Raw genomic sequence first — 16,907 nt, 5'->3', positions numbered from 1 at the left:
AATTGAGAAATTGGGATTGACATATACATACTATAGGGAACTCTACTCAACACTCTGTAATGACCCATATGGTAAAAGAATTTAAAAAAGAGTAGGTTTTAGAAAAGGCAGAGGAACCAGAGATCAAATTGCCAACATCTGCTGGATCATGGAAAAAGGAACAGAATTCCAGAAAAACATCTATTTCTGCTTTATTGACTATGCCAAAGCCTTTGACTGTGTAGATCACAATAAACTGGAAAATTCTGAAAGAGATGGGAATACCAGACCACCTGATCTGCCTCTTGAGAAACATATATGCAGGTCAGGAAGCAACAGTTAGAACCGGACATGGAACAACAGACTGGTTCCAAATAGATAAAGGAGTACGTCAAGGCTGTATAGTGTCACCCTGTTTATTTAACTTCTATGCAGAGTACATCATGAGAAATGCTGGGCTGGAAGAAGCACAAGCTGGAATCAAGATTGCCGGGAGAAATGTCAATAACCTCAGATATGCAGATGACACCACCCTTATGGCAGAAAGTGAAGAGGAACTAAAAAGCCTCTTGATGAAAGTGAAAGAGGAGAGTGAAAAGGTTGGCTTAAAGCTCACATTCAGAAAACGAAGATCATAGCATCTGGTCCCATCACTTCATGGGAAATAGATGGGGAAACAGTGGAAACAGTGTCAGACTTTATGTTTTGGGGCTCCCAAATCACTGCAGATGGTGACTGCAGCCATGAAATTAAAAGACACTTACTCCTTGGAAGGAAAGTTATGACCAACCTATATAGCATATTCAAAAGCAGAGACATTACTTTGCCAACAAAGGTCCGTCTAGTCAAGGCTATGGTTTTTCCAGTGGTCATGTATGGATGTGAGAGTTGGACTGTGAAGAAGGCTGAGCACTGAAGAATTGATGCTTTTGAACTATGGTGTTGGAGAAGACTCTTGAGAGTCCCTTGGACTGCAAGGAGATCCAACCAGTCCATTCTAAAGGATATCAGTCCTGGGTGTTCTTTGGAAGGAATGATGCTAAAGCTGAAACTCCAGTACTTTGGCCACCTCATGCGAAGAGCTGACTCATTGGAAAAGACTCTGATGCTGGGAGGGATTGGGGGCAGGAGGAGAAGGGGACAACAGAGAATGGGATGGCTGGATGGCATCACTGACTCGATGGACGTGAGTCTGAGTGAACTCCGGGAGTTGGTGATGGACAGGGAGGCCTGGCGTGCTGCGATTCGTGGGGTCGCAAAGAGTCGGACGCGACTGAGCGACTGAACTGAACTGAACTGAGACCTGTGGTGTGTGTGTGTGAGTGTGCATGTGCATATATAAAACTGATTCACTTTGCTGTACACTTGAAAATAACACAACACTGAAAATCAACTATACTTCAATCAAAAGATTTTTTAAAATAACAAAAGAAAGACCAAATAGGTAAATATCTCAGAAATCACGATAATATAAAAAGGCTCACACAGCTTAATATCCAAAAAAAACAAACGACCCAATTAAAAAATGGGCAGATGTGAACAGACATTTTTCCAAAGGGAACATGCAGACAGCCAACAGTCACATGAAATGTTGCTCAACATCACTAATCACCAGGGAAATCAAAACCATAACTAAGTATAACCTCATACCTGTCAGAAATGTTATCATCAAAAAATCTACAAATAACAAATGTTGGTAAGGATGTGGAGGAAAGGGATCTCTTGTACACTGTTGGTGAGAATGTAAATTGGTGCAGCCACTGTCAAGAACAGTATGGAGGTTTCTCAAAAAACTAAAAAGTGGCATACACACACATATACATACAATAGAATACCACACTGGCATATAAAGAATGAATTTTTGCCACTTTAAACAATATGGATAGAATTGACTCAATAAGAGCAGCAAAAAGTAAAAAAAAAAAAAAAAAAAAGAAGAAGAAGAAGAAAAAAGCAAAGATAGCCCAAGGTACCTATGGAATGACTTCAAGCAGAATAACATTCATATTATAGGAGTACCAGAAGGAGAAAAAAGGAGCAGAAAATTTAACTTGAAGAAATAGTGCCTGAAAACTTCCTTAACGTGGGAAAAGAGACAGAATTGCAGATTCTAGAAGCCCAAAGAATTCCCAAAAAGATCCATACAGAGACACATTGTAATTAAAATGTCAAAAGTTAAAGAGAGAATTTTAAAAACAGCAAGAGAAAAACAACTTATTACATACAAAAGAAAGTAAAAGTTTCGCTCAGTCCTGTCTGATTCTTTGCAACCCCATGGACTATACAGGCCAGAATACTGGAGTAGGTAGCCTATCCCTTCTCCATCAGATCGTCCTGAATCAGGAATCGAATTGTGGTCTCCTGCATTGCAGGTGGATTCTTTACCAGTTGAGGTATCAGGGAAGCCAAAAATTCCAGCACATTAGAAATAATATCATTAAATGCACACTGTGTGCTGTTCTTAGTTGCTCAGTCATGTCCGACTCTTTGTGGCCCCATAGACTGTAGCCCACCAGGCTCCTCTGTCCATGGGGATTCTTCAGGCAAGAACACTGAAGTGGGTTGCCATTCCCTCCTCCAGGGGATCTTCCTAACCCCGGGATCAAACCCAGGTCTCCCGCATTGCAGGCTGATTCTTTACTGTCTGAGCCACCAGGGAAGCCTTTGTTATATAGCAGGAACTCCTACAAGACTATCAGCAGATTCTTCAGCAGAAACTTAGCAGGCCAGAAAGGAGTGGAATGATATATTCAAAGTGCTGAAAGGAAAAATATGTCCAACCAAGAATACTCTATACCGCAACAAAATTATCATTCAGAACTGAAGGAGATGAGAGTTTTCCAGACAAGCAACATCAAAGAAGTTCATCACTGGCCTTATGAGAAATGTGCAAGGGACGTCTTTAGTTGAAAAGAAAAGGCTCTGAGTGGTAATAAGAAAACATATGAAAGTATAAATCTCATGGCAAGATAAATATAATCATTTACCAAACTAGTATAAAAAGGTTAAAAAACAAAAGTAGTAAAAATAACTATAACTAGAATAATCAGTGAAGGGATACAGAAAATAAAAAGATGTGAAATGTGATATCAAAAATATAAAATGTGGTGGAAGAAGTAAAAATGTAGCTTTAGAATGCATTCAAACTTAAGTTGCTATCAACTTAAATTAGACTGATAGATATATGTATACAAACTGTTATATGTTGGTCTCAGGGTAACCTCAAACAAAAATCTATTGTAGATACACAAAATATAATAAAAATAGAATCTAAGTATAATATTAAAGAAAGTCATCAAACTGCAAGGGAAGAAAGCAAGAGAAGAAGAACAGAGAAGAACTACAAAACAGCCAGAGAACAAAGAACAAAATGACAGTAAGGACATACCGGTCAATAATTACTTTAAATGTAGAAGACTAAATTCTCCAATGAAAATACTTAGAGTGGCCAAATGTACAAACAAGACCCATCTATATGCTGCCTGTAAGAGACTAACTTCAGATGTAAGGAGCCATAAAGCTGAAAGTAGAGGCATGGAAAAAGCTGTTCCGTGCAAACAGAAACCAAAAGAACGCTAAAGCAGTTATACCTACATCAGACAAAATAGACTCTAAAACAAAAACTGCAATAAAAGACAAAAAGGGCATCATATAATGATAAAGGAGTCAACTAAATGTAACATTTGTAAATGTTTATGCACCCAACATAGAAGCACTTAAATATATAAAGCAAATATTAACAGACCTATGGGGAGAAATTTACAGCAATACAATAATAGTAAGGAATTTTAACAACCCTATTTACATCAATGGAAAAATCATGCAGACATAAAACCAATCAGGAAACATGGGTCTTAAATGACACATTAGAATGAATAACCGTTATATATAGATAGATAGATTATATATTTGGAACATTCTATATATATTCTATATATATTCACAACATTCTATGCAAAGTAGCATATTAAATACATTCTTCTCAAGTGTACATGGAACACTCTTCAGGACAGATCACGTTAAGCCATAAAACAAGTCTCAATAAATTTAAGAAGACCAAAATCATATAAAACGTATTTTCCAACCACAAATACATAAAACTAGGAATCAGAAGAAGAAAATTGCGAAAATCACAAAATGTGAAGATTAAACTACATCTTAATAAACAACCAATGGGTCAATGAAGAAATCAAGAGAAAAATTTAAAAATACCTTGAGACAAATGAAAATGGATATACAACTTGCAAAATCTCTGGGATGCAGAAAAAGTAGTTCTAAGAGGGAAGTTCCTAGTAACATAGGTCTACCTCAAAATAAGAAAAATCTCAAACAAATAGCTTTACATCTAAAGGAATTAGAAAAAGAATGAAAGAAGTCCAAAGTTAGTAGAAGGAAGGAAATAACAAAGATCAGAGCAGAAATAAATGAGATAGAGATTAACAAGACAATAGAAAGGATCAATGAAACTAAGAGCAGGCTATTTGAAAAAATAAACAAAACTGACAACTTTTAGCTAGATTCACCAGAAGAAAAGAGGGCTCAAAAATAAAATCAGAAATGAAAGAGAAGTTACCTTTGATACCACAGAAATACAAAGAATCATAAGAAACTACTATGATCAATTATATGCCAAAAAACTGGACAACCTAGAAAAAAATTGATAAATTCCTAGAAACACGCAATTTTTCAAGAGTAAATCATGAAAAGTAGAAAATCTGAATAGACCAATTACTAGTAAGGAGGTTGAATCAGTAATTAAAAATATCCCAGTACATGAAAGTCCAGGACCTGATGGCTTCACTGGTGAGTTCTAGCAAACATTTAAAGAAGATTAATATCTATCCTTTTCAAACTCTTTCAGGAAACTGAGGAGGAAGAAACACTTCCAAACTCATCCTATTAGGGCAGCATTACCCTGATACCAAAACTGACAAGGACAACACAAAAAGAGAAAATTACAGGTCAATGTCACTGATGAATACAGATGCAAAAATCTGCAACAAAACATTAGCAAATTAAATTTAAAAATACATTAAAAGGACCCATACACCATGATCAAGTGGAATTTACTCCAGGGATGCAAGAATATTTCAACATCCACAAATCAGTCAATGTGATACACCAAATTAACAAAATGAAGAATAAAAATATGATCATCTCAACAGATACAGAAAGATTCAGCATCCATTTGTAATATCCATCCATAATAAAATTCAGCATCCATTTATAATCATTCTCAACAAAGGGAGTAGAGGAAACAAGCCTCAACATAATAAAGGCCACACAAGCCCAGGCTTCCCAGGCGGCTCAGTACTAAAGAATCTCCCTGTCAATGTAGGAGATGTGTGTTCAATCTCTGGGTCAGGAAGATCCCCTGGAGGAGGAAATGGCAACCCACTTCCATATTCTTGCCTGGAAAATCCCACAGACAGAGGAGCCTGGTGGGCTACAGTCCACAGGGTTGTAAGGAGTTGGACACGACTTAGACACTGAACGACAACCAACAACAATGACAAGCTCACAGCTAACATCATACTCAAAGGTGAAATGCTGAAAGCTTTCCTTCTAAGATCAGAGACAGGCAAGGATGCCCACTTCCACCACTTTTACTCCGTAGAGTACTGGAAGTCTAAGCCATAGCAATTAAGGAAAATAAACAAGGAAATAAACATATCACATCTTCTTTATACATACACACACCTACACACCCACTTACACATACAATGGAATATTACTCAGCCAGATCACGTTAAGCCACAAATCAAGCCTCAATAAATTTAAGAAAACTGAAATTATATCACACATTTCCAACCATAATGGTATAAAACTAGAAATCCATTACAAGAAGAAAATTGGGAAAAATCACAATGTAATTTTAATCACAAAGATTAAACTACATTAGAAAGATTAAATCTTTCCAAGGCAACAAAATGCCTTGAGGACATTATGCTAAGTTAAAGAGTCAGACACACAAAGACAAATGCTGTATAATCTCACTTATATCTGAAATCTAAAAAACAAAGTAAACAAACAAAACAAGACTCAGAAAGAACAGAATGATGGTTGACAGCGGGAAGGGGATTGGGAGGAGGTAGGTACAAACTTCGGTTATAAAATAAATAAGTCATGGGGATGTAATGCTGTAGCATGGGGACTATAACCAATAATACTGGAGTGCACAATTGAAAGTTGCCAAGGGAGTAACTCTTAGAGGTTCTTATCACAGAAAAAAAACTGTCACTTTGTATGATGACGGATGGTAACTAAGCTTGTTGTCATGATCATTTTGCAGTGTATACTAACATTGAATCATTACGCTGCACATCTGAAACAAATATAATGTTATACATCAATCATAGCTCAATTCAAAAGGAAAAGAAACAGTCAAGGGACTTCATATTTGCCCTACATAGGGCAACCTACCTTAAGCTTTATTTGTCTCTGATAATTATTTTAACTGTAACCAATATGGCTAATTAGAACACATTTATACTCTATAAATCAAATGTTCTAGTCAGAATAGAAAGAAGCCTATAATTTTAAAAGAATATTATTATTCACCTAACTTCCAAACATGATAATGTAGTCATTCATATTATACAAAAAAGCTTTAAATATGTTCTTAAACTCTAAGAAGCACATCACTTCTTTGTCAAACTAAGGGCAAAACAAAAATAAACCCACTATATTTGTTCTCTAAGTATGAGTGAGAATCCTACATAAATAAATTTCTAGATTGAAATGCCTTGCAAATATAACCCGTTATTATGCTCTAATTTACGGCTGACTTATTCAGCTTTTACCTACAGTTTTAGCCTCAGCTATTCCAAGTTAGGGCTTCCCTGGTGGCTCAGATGGTAAAGAATCTATCCTCAATACCGGAGACCTGGGTTCAATCCTTGGGTCAGGAAGATCCCCTGGAGGAGGAAATGGCAACCCACTCCAGTATTCTTACCTGGGAAATCCCATGGACAGAGGAGCCTGGAGGGCTACAGTCAGTCCATGGGGTCACAAAGAGTCGGATACAACTGAGCAACTAACCCTTTCACTTTCACATATCAAGGTAACTGAGGTATTATGACACCACTAGCATGGCAATTCTTCGTCATATTAATCAAACTGTTAGAGAAAATGAAATCTTTTAAAAAACCAACAAAGTAGAACGCAAAACAAAAGCGCCATATTCTACCAAATCTCTATTAAAAGTTTTAACAGGAATAGCCAAATGACAACATATTTAAACTTACAGATTGGTCAGGTCCATCTCCTCCCAGTACTCTGAAGCCAAACCCTGATTCCTGTTTCCGAAGAAAAACATCCAAATCTTTGGTGTTTGGTGCTAAGAAAAATCAGAAAATAATAAATACAAACAAACATACACAATATACACTTTATTTTAAAAAGTTTAACACTATAGAAAAACTCAATCATAAATCTTTGTTTTGTGCTTTAACTCAAACTGAATCAAGATTGGTTAGGAATATTTATTCCCATTTCCATACAATCAGTATTATACTGCCATTAATTCTTGATGCTTTCAAATCGATGTTTCATCTTCCGAAATGGGACTATCAAGTCTGGGCCTGGGACTATCAAGATAAACTGTGACTGGTTAAATAAGTATGAAATCAATTATATATATATTTCTACTTGTTGTGCATCTTTTCCAAGGTAGTGAAGTCGCTCGGTCGTGTCTTGACTCTTTGCGACCCCGTGGACTGTAGCCCACCAGGCTCCTCCATCCATGGGATTTTCCTGGCAAGAGTACTGGAGTGGGTTGCCATTTCCTTCTCCAGGGGATCTTCCTAACCCAGGGATCGAGCCCAGGGCTCCCACATTGTAGGCAGACACTTTACCCTCTGAGCCACCAGGGAAGATGCTTAGATCTATTTCTAAAAATAAATACATTTCAAAAGTTAAACCACTTAAATCTACAATTGTGCTTCAGAAAAAAACTACCATTAGTTGGTAAATTAGTATGAAAATGAATTTCTGCCTTATGCACACTCTCTTCTCATCATATGTCCACTGGACTCCTCTAAGGAGTCTACTCCACTCTCTGGTTTCCTCCTCAGATTACATACCCTTCTGATTCATCATCCTTTGTATTCCTGCCAAAAAAAATCTTTTACAAACACAAGCCCAATAACTTCATCCCTATAGTTAAGACCATTCTGTGGCTCTTTATCATGTATGTCATTGTCTCCAGCTTCCTCAGACTGGCATAATCCGCTCTCCACCAGCTGCTCCTGCCCTCCCCTCTGGTATCCACTGCCGACCACACCCAGCTAAACCGAAACTAATTGCACAATTAAGGCCACGCAGTGCAAATGCTATCCTTCTTTCCCTTTTATCTATCTTATAAGCAACTACTTCTTTGTCTTACAGCTTAACTTCCTATATGAAGCAGTATATGATACTTCCTACTACCAACAGCAGTAAAACCGACCGTTTTCTACTTTGGATCCCAACTGATCCAGCCTATCCTTCTATTACTGTACCTGTTAGGGACTTATTTGTATATGTACTTGACTACTTCTTTGTCTTTTCCATTTAGGTTTAACCATCTCTTTGGATGCAGCGTCTATGTAACCTATTACCTCTGTATTCCCATTACCTACTATGATGTTGGGTAGACAGAGGCACATTTCAAAACCAGAGTTCAAAACATGGTTTTGAAGAAAACAAATGAATGAATGTTGAGTATAAATGGAAGAAGCCCAGAGCTACATTAAAATGGGAATAACTTCAACATGTTGGCTTTTAGAGATAGAAAAATCAAGTTTTTAAGAAAATTCAAATTAATGTTGTTGCATGCTTTCCTGAAATATTCCACAGCTACTTACGTTTATCTTCATATAAAGTCTTAGATTTCAGGTAGACCTCAGAAGGATCCAGTTTCGGGGATCCTGACCTGATGATGCTGGGTGGAAAAGGCATAGGCTGGGGAACAGGCTCATTTATGGCCTCCAAACTTTCTGAAGTTTCCTTTTTATCTGTTTTCTGAAATAGAAAAGGGCCTTACTTAGTATCTCAAAAAGCCAGATGGTTGATTAGTGCAAAAAACTGTTGTCTGAACCAGTATGTCAACTGATTACAGTTGTGTAAGCAGCAGGGTCAAAGCCACAGCATGTTTGCAGTCTTAGAGGAGTTCACTTTCACAGTCATGTGTATTTGATTAAAACATATTTCACTTAAATTAGAACATGTTTATAATGATATCAATCAAAGGGCCTTAAGTAGTCCTATGTTAAGGAATTTTGCCCTTTTCTCCACCACCAAGACACAAACTGACTCTGAGAAGACATACAAGACAGCTGCTGCTGCTGCTGCTGCTGTCACTTCAGTCGTGTCTGACTGTGTGTGACCCCACAGACAGCAGCCCACCAGGCTCCCCCGTCCCTGGGATTCTCCAGGCAAGAACACTGGAGTGGGTTGCCATTTCCTTCTCCAATGCATGAAAGTGAAAAGTGAAAGTGAAGTCACTCAGTCGTGTCTGACCCTCAGCGACCCCATGGACTGCAGCCTACCAGGCTCCTCCGTCCATGGGATTTTCCAGGCAGGAGTACTGGAGTGGGGTGGCATTGCCTTCTCTGATACAAGACAGCACTTCTAAGCAAAGCAGGAGGAAGACTCAGAGAGTACCTCCATTTAATTCTTGATAATCTCACCTCCCCACTCACTGAATTAATTTCCAGTAAAGATGTTTAAGGAATATTCTTTCTAAGAAAATGAAATACAAAGTGTTAACTCTAATTTAGGTTGTAATGATGACACTGTGAAAACTGGCATGGTTGATTCAAATAGATCATGAAAATGCTCCATGCCTAGGAATCAGATAAGGGGTATACTCATCTGCTCCCATTCAGAATGAACTTGCCCAGAAAAATAGCTCAGCAAAATGGCTTCTTTAATAAAATTTAAAAATGAAATCCAATAAATAGCTTCAGAAAATAAATATTATGGTTTAGAGAACAGCTTGCTACCCTGAATTATGGTTAGGAGAGGGAGATTATAGACATTTGTGATAAAATAATTAAAGTGACTACGATGTAGGAGCAGCAGCTTGTCAGGGAGGACTCAGGGGACAGTGGCCATAAATTGTTGTGCCGGAAGGGACCCTTCACTGACCAAGACCCAGTCAGATGCCTAGGAGATAAGAGTAGCCTTTTCCTCTTTCTCCCCCTTGTCTAGGATTCTGTCAGAAGCAGTGAGAGGTCATCAGAAACTCCTGTCAATTATAAAGCATCAGGGCCCCCGTGGTTGCACTGGCATCCATTATGAAACACAGGGTAGTATAGGAGTTAAAAACAATTACTAGAGGGACCAGAGGAATGAAGAAAAATGCAGCATAATTTTAACTGAACAAGTAAAAAGAATTTCTGTTCACACTGAACCTAAGTGGTACAGTCTATAAAAATGCTGGGGGTTTCTTTCCTTCTGACCCATAAAATGGAAAATTTGCAGATCATTTTCAGTGGGCTATAAAGAATTAATCTGTTTTGTATCTGATGATCTTTTGTTTAGCAGCCTATGGTTTATGGTTATGGAAGACCATCTTTTAACTATAAGATGATACACTCCAAATCAAGCAAACTAGAGCTAATAGGATTATATACCTAATTGCCTTCATATCCATATAATTGTAAACTTAAATATTTAAGGAGCTACACACGTACCTAGCACAGTTTCTTTCATACCATTATCTGGTACGTCCTTTGTTTAGGTCTTAGTCTTTACACAGGTCCTAAAATAGGCTAGTCAGTTACTCAGAAGAACACCACAAAAAAAACTGTTCCAAGTCTGACAGCCTCTTGGTCTGATAACGAGCAAACTGAGCCGAGAGGCCGCAACTGCTCTAGCCCTAAACGTCAGAAGGTTGGCTAAATGTGGGTAATGACAGTCCCCATGTACTTGTGGGAACCCACTGCATCTTCTAATTGTAGCAAGACATCTGCGCAAATGGCTTGCTACTCCTTACCCCTGCTCCTCTGAAGCCAAAGGACCCATCAGTAGGCACCTCAATGGGTCCATGTTTTACTATGTAGAAGATCAGACTACTACAGGTCCCTAACATTTCTTCAACAGAAATACTTTTCCAGCAGAGCACACTTCCTCTATAGATGGCTTTTTCTAACTTGCACATTTCCCTGAGTTTCTGTTCCAAGCCCAGGGCAATCTGTCTTCTGACTCCTCCCGGTCTGTAAACACCCACCCCATGAGCAGCCCTCATGGAGGGAAACGCGGCATCTCTCTCTGTGTGTTGGAAAGAAGAATTTGAGGACAACTGCATACTCACCAATTTGGCAGTTTTAGTTGGTGAAGGAGGACCTTAAAAAAAATGAGCCACATTTTAAAAACAGAGGAAGGATTCCCAGACTACAAATACTGCTAATGTTTATGATAAAACTAGCTTTGACTTTTAGTAGGCTAGTAAATTATATCCAACATGTTCTACATGCCAGGCCTTATACACACATTTCATTTTTTATGACAATCCTAAGGCATACATGTTACTGCCATTTTATAGATAAAGTAAAGCAAGACTCAAATAGATTAATATTACTTTCCTGTACTGTGGAATCAACCAGCAACTAGGCAGGAAACTGACACCCAACCTGTTTGACACAGAACCCTAGACACTCACATCTGTTGGAACTCTGGATGACTCTCCAGCCCCCACAAAGAGATCTGCACTTACTCTGAGCAGATTATCACCCAGAGAAAAAACAAAAACAGTTCAAAGAAATGAGAATCGAAGTTAAATTGTTCATTTGCCTCAAAAATGAAAACTAACAGCCAGTGAGATACATGTGAAGGGCTAAATTTTATTCTTTAAAATACTAGTCATTCATTGGTATGGATTTAAGAAAGCCCATTAAAATATAACTTTTTGATTAGTCCTTGGAACTGCATTTATGTCTGGGAGCAGTTCAAGTCAGTTGATGACCTTGGAAAATAAAATTATATTTCTCTCAAATGAGCATTGTGGGGTTTAATTAACATTTACTGACAGATATTAAAGCTTAAGATAAAAGTTTTACGAGCACAAGCTATCATGACTGCTTTTACAGAACAGATTAACACACCATCCAACATTTTTACTTATTCACAGAGATGCTAGCTCTTTCAAAACATTCTTGGTACATTACAGAGGTCCAGATGAAGTACCACTGCTTGAAAGAGTCCATTTCTATTATTGCCATCAACAGAGAAAATGAAATTAAGAGGATATATTTCATCTTAAGTAGGACAATGCTATGACTCTATCTAATCATTAAAGTCATAAATCAGATTTTAAAAAGAACATAGAGGGAAAGAAATCCATAATGGACACAAATGAAACCACTAATAACTAAAAAAAAAAAAAAAAAAAAAAAAACCACTACAAAAGATACTGCTTATGGAAGCAGTCAGAGAGAACTTAAGGAAAATGCACACTAATTACCAGTTAAGTCTTCTGGCAAAGAGATATTCTGACCTGGAAGGAAGGGCAATTCACAGATATAAATGCATGAACAATGACGACTTTTCCTTGTGCTTTTACTCACCTCCTCTTAAGATAAGTAATGGTACATCTGCACCTACTGGAAACTGCTTTAGCACCTCTACCACTTGGAGATGTGTTAAATTCTGCACATTTTGATGGTAAATCTCCTTAATTATATCCCCTTTCTGTAGGCCTTGACACCACTGACTATCCAATATCATTTTCACCTTCTGCCCAGTTGGGCTGTCAGCAATTGCAAACCCAAAGCCTTTAGGGCCCTTGATCAGAGGGATAGTCACTAGTTCTGGCTGGGAGCTGCCTGACGATGCCATAGACGCTCTCTGTTCACTCAGATCTGATGCTCCGTTAAAACGATCACTGATCAAGCTGTGTCCCGATTTTCCATTCTGGTCCAGCACCACTGCTCCTGACTTAAAATCCTGAGTGTTCATGCAAGTCTCTCCCTTAGTTAACGACTGTCCATTGATGACAGGAGTAGCAGCAACAATGTCCACAACAGGATCTTCATTGTCATCAGGAAGCGGATACCCACGACATAGAGTGAGGTTTACATACTGATTGACAGGTACCAATTGAAACATCTGGACAACATCTGCATGGGTGTGACCAAGGACACAGTTGCCATTGATGTCTACAATAACATCACCTGGTAAAACATAAATCACATTAAAAATGTTAAAGCCATCAAATAAATTGATCTTTTATTGGGGGAGATAAAAATAACTGAAATTTAGCACCTAAATTTCAATTCTGGAAACCTCTTACTATTCATTAACTACTGAAAAAATAGATTTTGAACACAGACATGTCATTCTCCCTTCGGTGACTCCTCCCTAAAAAGAATATATAAACATGTGTGTGTGTGTGTGTGTGTGTGTGCGTGTGTGTGTGTGTATGACTCTTTGCGATCCCGTGGACTACCTGTCAGGATTCTCTGTCCATGGAATTCTCCAGGCAAGAATACTGGAATGGGTTGCCATTTCCTACTTCAGGGGTCTTTCCAACCCAGTGACTGAACCCACATCTCCTGCATTGGCAGGTGGATTCTTTACCACTTGAGCCACCTGGGAAGCCATATAAATGTATGCTTAGTGGCAAAAAGTTACGACCTCAAGCGAATCTTAAAAAAAATTCCTATTATCCTTGTTAGTATATCCTTTGAGTGACACCTAAGTGGGTACACAAAGCTAGGTACATTGTTGTAGGTGTTTAGTACATAGACAAGCGGTGCACAACTCCACTGGCTACTTATACAAACTGACAAAACAGACATTCTTTAAATACATCTTATTTCACGATTTTTAAGTAGCCATTGATTACAAAATTCATTCTAGTTTGAACAATGTAAGGTTAAAGATTAGAATAATAGCTTATGAGTGTATTTTCTTTTCATATCTTTCTCTTTTTGGAGAGACTTTCAATTTAGTGTAATTTAGTTATCAAAAAGAGAAATAAGCAACAAAAACATTCAATACAAGTAAAGAATATATTATTTAAGATGCTGAAAATTCAGCTGAATTAATCCTTATAAAAGCTGGTTTTACTTTCTTGATTTTACATCATTACGACCCACTCTGGTTGTAGGGTCTTTGCCACTCATCAGTTTTGTGTTTTTTAAATGCAGTTTTGATTTTTAAAATTTGTCCTCTGATGTCTCATGCATTTGCTGCTTTTATTTGAATATGATTATTTAAAAGGTTATTGCCAAATAAAGGTGCTTCAGTTTGTTCTGATTGCATGTAGGCTTTAAAAAATCAACATGAACGTTATTTAAAAACAAATGTTAGCCTGTGGAAATTCATTTCAAAATTCAAGAAGATAAAGAAATTAAACTAATTAGAAACAAAGCTTTGACTTTTCCTCCCCTAGTCAAAGTTCTCTGAATTTTTATGGAAGTATCCTATTGCTTTACAAATTAATAACACCTTTAGACAAATCTAAATCTACATCATAAAATCCTGACAGCATATATAATAGTTTTGAGATGTGTTTCAGGGACAACAATATTTAAAAAGTAAAAATTGAGGACTTAGGACAAAACCTTAATTTTAATCTCCAGAGTTTGCTGATTTTATAAATTAATAAATTAGAAAAATAATTTTGTTTATAAATATATAACTTTTAATTATTTTAAGTTTTCTAGTTTAAATTTCTATCACCTAATTCGGGAAGTATAATATGAGAGATCCCATATTCCAATTGAAAATAAGTTGATAGCAGCCATCAAAAGTAATATGACAATTGAATCATCCAAATGGAGAATGTATTTACACATAGTATGTGAAATAACAGAGGATTAGAAAAGCCTAGCAAATAGTGTAAGAAGCAACCTCAGTGGATTATTAAAATCTTTCTGGAAAAAAAGCATTTAAACCTTTCTCATAATCAGTAACTAGTCTTAAACTTCCTCTAACCTATAGCCATAAACAGTCGCTCACATAAAAATATGTAACAATCACCAAGTAAAGATGTTGAGAAAACTACATAAAAGACAAATTCATACAGCTCTGTAAAAATAACAACCTTATTGTCTATAATTCTTTTTTTCCCATTCTTTTCATTTTTTTTTGTATTCCTTTTTTCTTTTTTTAGCTTTATTGTCTATAATTCTTAACATAGTGGCTTAACTTTACTAATAGCCACTAAGAAAGCAAAAAACAAAGGAAAGGGTCCAACCTGGTGAAAAAATGTGGGGTATACCAATTTGTTCAGTATTACTGTAAACATCACAATGAATCACTTTTCCAAAAAGACTACAGGTAAATGTTAAATAACTCCAAAAGTACCCTACGTAATCAGAGAAAATCAGACAGTCAAATAATTTTCTGAGATGGTTAATAAATCCTTAGCTTAGTACAGCCAAAGGGTTATCTCAAACTATACAAACTATTCAAAATATTAATAAATGACCCTCCCTCAAAACTACCATGTACTTAATTTAGAAGATAAACTATTTTAATACAGGAATCTACCTCCTGGTTGTGTAATTTCTTTCTCTCTCTCTCTCTCCACACACAGACACACATATAAACACACAAAATACATATATGATATATACTTATATAGCTATTATATATTTGGTGTATATATATATATAAAACATTTTCACTATAATCTTTGTTATAGGATCACAACTCTTTAAGTACTTTTCTTTTTTAAAATATTTTTTGCCACGCCATGTGACACGTGTGGGATCTTAGTTCCCCAACCAGCAATGGAACTCATGCCCCCTGCAGTGGAAGCAGAGTCTTAAACACTGGACCGCCAGGGAAGACCCCTTTTAAGTATTTCTGAAAAACCTGTTACCTGGTGCAATTTTCCCATCCTGAGCTGCAGGACCATCTTTCAGCACATTTTTCACTTGTAGGAACTCATCAGGCCTATCCCCACCAATAATGGTAAAACCAAATCCCATTGTGCTTTTTTTCAATGATGCTCGAACAAGGATGCCTTTAAGCTGGGATGGATCTCGAGTGAAGTGCGATTTTTCTGTATCTGCAAAAAATGAGAAACAGAATAATTACAATGAATATACTTCTCAAAGCTAATTTCCAAGATAGTCTATATAATTTAAATACAACAAACCATAACAGAAGGAAAATAAGACAGAATCCAATGTTATACAACAGTTGGAATTTAAATTCATATATTAAATCACTGAAAAAAAACTTAGCTAATGAATCATTTCTCATTCTTTTACAGGACTCTTCTACGTCATTTGGAAGGTATGCTGCTGCTGCTGCTGCTAAGTCGCTTCAGTCGTGTCCGACTCTGTGCGACCCCAGAGACGGCAGCCCACCAGGCTCCCCCGTCCCTGGGATTCTCCAGGCAAGAACACTGGAGTGGGTTGCCATTTGCTTCTCCAATGTAGGAAAGCGAAAAGTGAAAGAGAAGTCACTCAGTCGTGTCCGACTCTTAGCGACCCCATGGACTGCAGCCTACCAGGCTCCTCCGCCCATGGGATTTTTCAGGCAAGAGTACTGGAATGGGGTGCCATTGCCTTCTCCTTTGGAAGGTATAAAAACATCTATTTCATCTCCTTCTCATTGCCTTGTCTGTACTTACTTTTTCTAATCGCAAAGAGTCCTTTAGATAGAAGTCAGAATGACACACCTGAAGGAAAGCCTTTGTTATTAAAATCCTGAAAGCCTTGGGCACTCATTCGGATGTATATTTCATTTGAATAAGCAGCTACTGGAGCTCTACGTAGAAAACACTATTCTAGGAAGATGAAGGCAACTGTCACAAACTTATAAGAGAGACTACATTGAGAACTTTGTATAACCCATGACTCAGGCTTTCTGCAGCCTCTAACTTCCATTTGATGAGTGGCGTGAGCCCCTGCACTACTAGCAAAGGGCTTCATGCTTCTTTCCCTTATACCTGTGCTTAGTGGAAACTTCAGGAAGACAAAAAG

At 37.3% G+C, this 16,907-nt stretch overlaps 1 protein-coding gene across 12 annotated transcripts in view; it reads right to left on the bottom strand.

Annotated features, from left to right (window-relative positions):
- The window catches only part of MAGI3 (membrane associated guanylate kinase, WW and PDZ domain containing 3), a 292,911-nt gene that overhangs the window by 36,154 nt on the left and 239,850 nt on the right, over positions 1–16,907 (bottom strand). For all 12 annotated transcript variants that reach the window (XM_086391923.1, XM_086391925.1, XM_086391926.1 and 9 more), the window contains 5 exons: positions 15,797–15,985; positions 12,531–13,136; positions 11,279–11,310; positions 8,826–8,982; positions 7,227–7,318 (listed from right to left, as the gene is read on the bottom strand). In XM_086391923.1, the coding sequence (XP_086248049.1) occupies positions 7,227–7,318; positions 8,826–8,982; positions 11,279–11,310; positions 12,531–13,136; positions 15,797–15,985 (1,076 nt within the window). The remainder of the gene's footprint in view (positions 1–7,226; positions 7,319–8,825; positions 8,983–11,278; positions 11,311–12,530; positions 13,137–15,796; positions 15,986–16,907) is intronic.

This window comes from Bos grunniens, chromosome 3 (assembly GCF_055505025.1).
Source record: "Bos grunniens cultivar Pamir isolate PY7600 chromosome 3, Bosgru_T2T1.0, whole genome shotgun sequence".
NCBI classification, from domain to species: Eukaryota; Metazoa; Chordata; class Mammalia; order Artiodactyla; family Bovidae; genus Bos; species Bos grunniens.
Note: the sequence above shows the minus strand (reverse complement) of the source record. Positions and strands in the feature narration are given on the sequence as shown.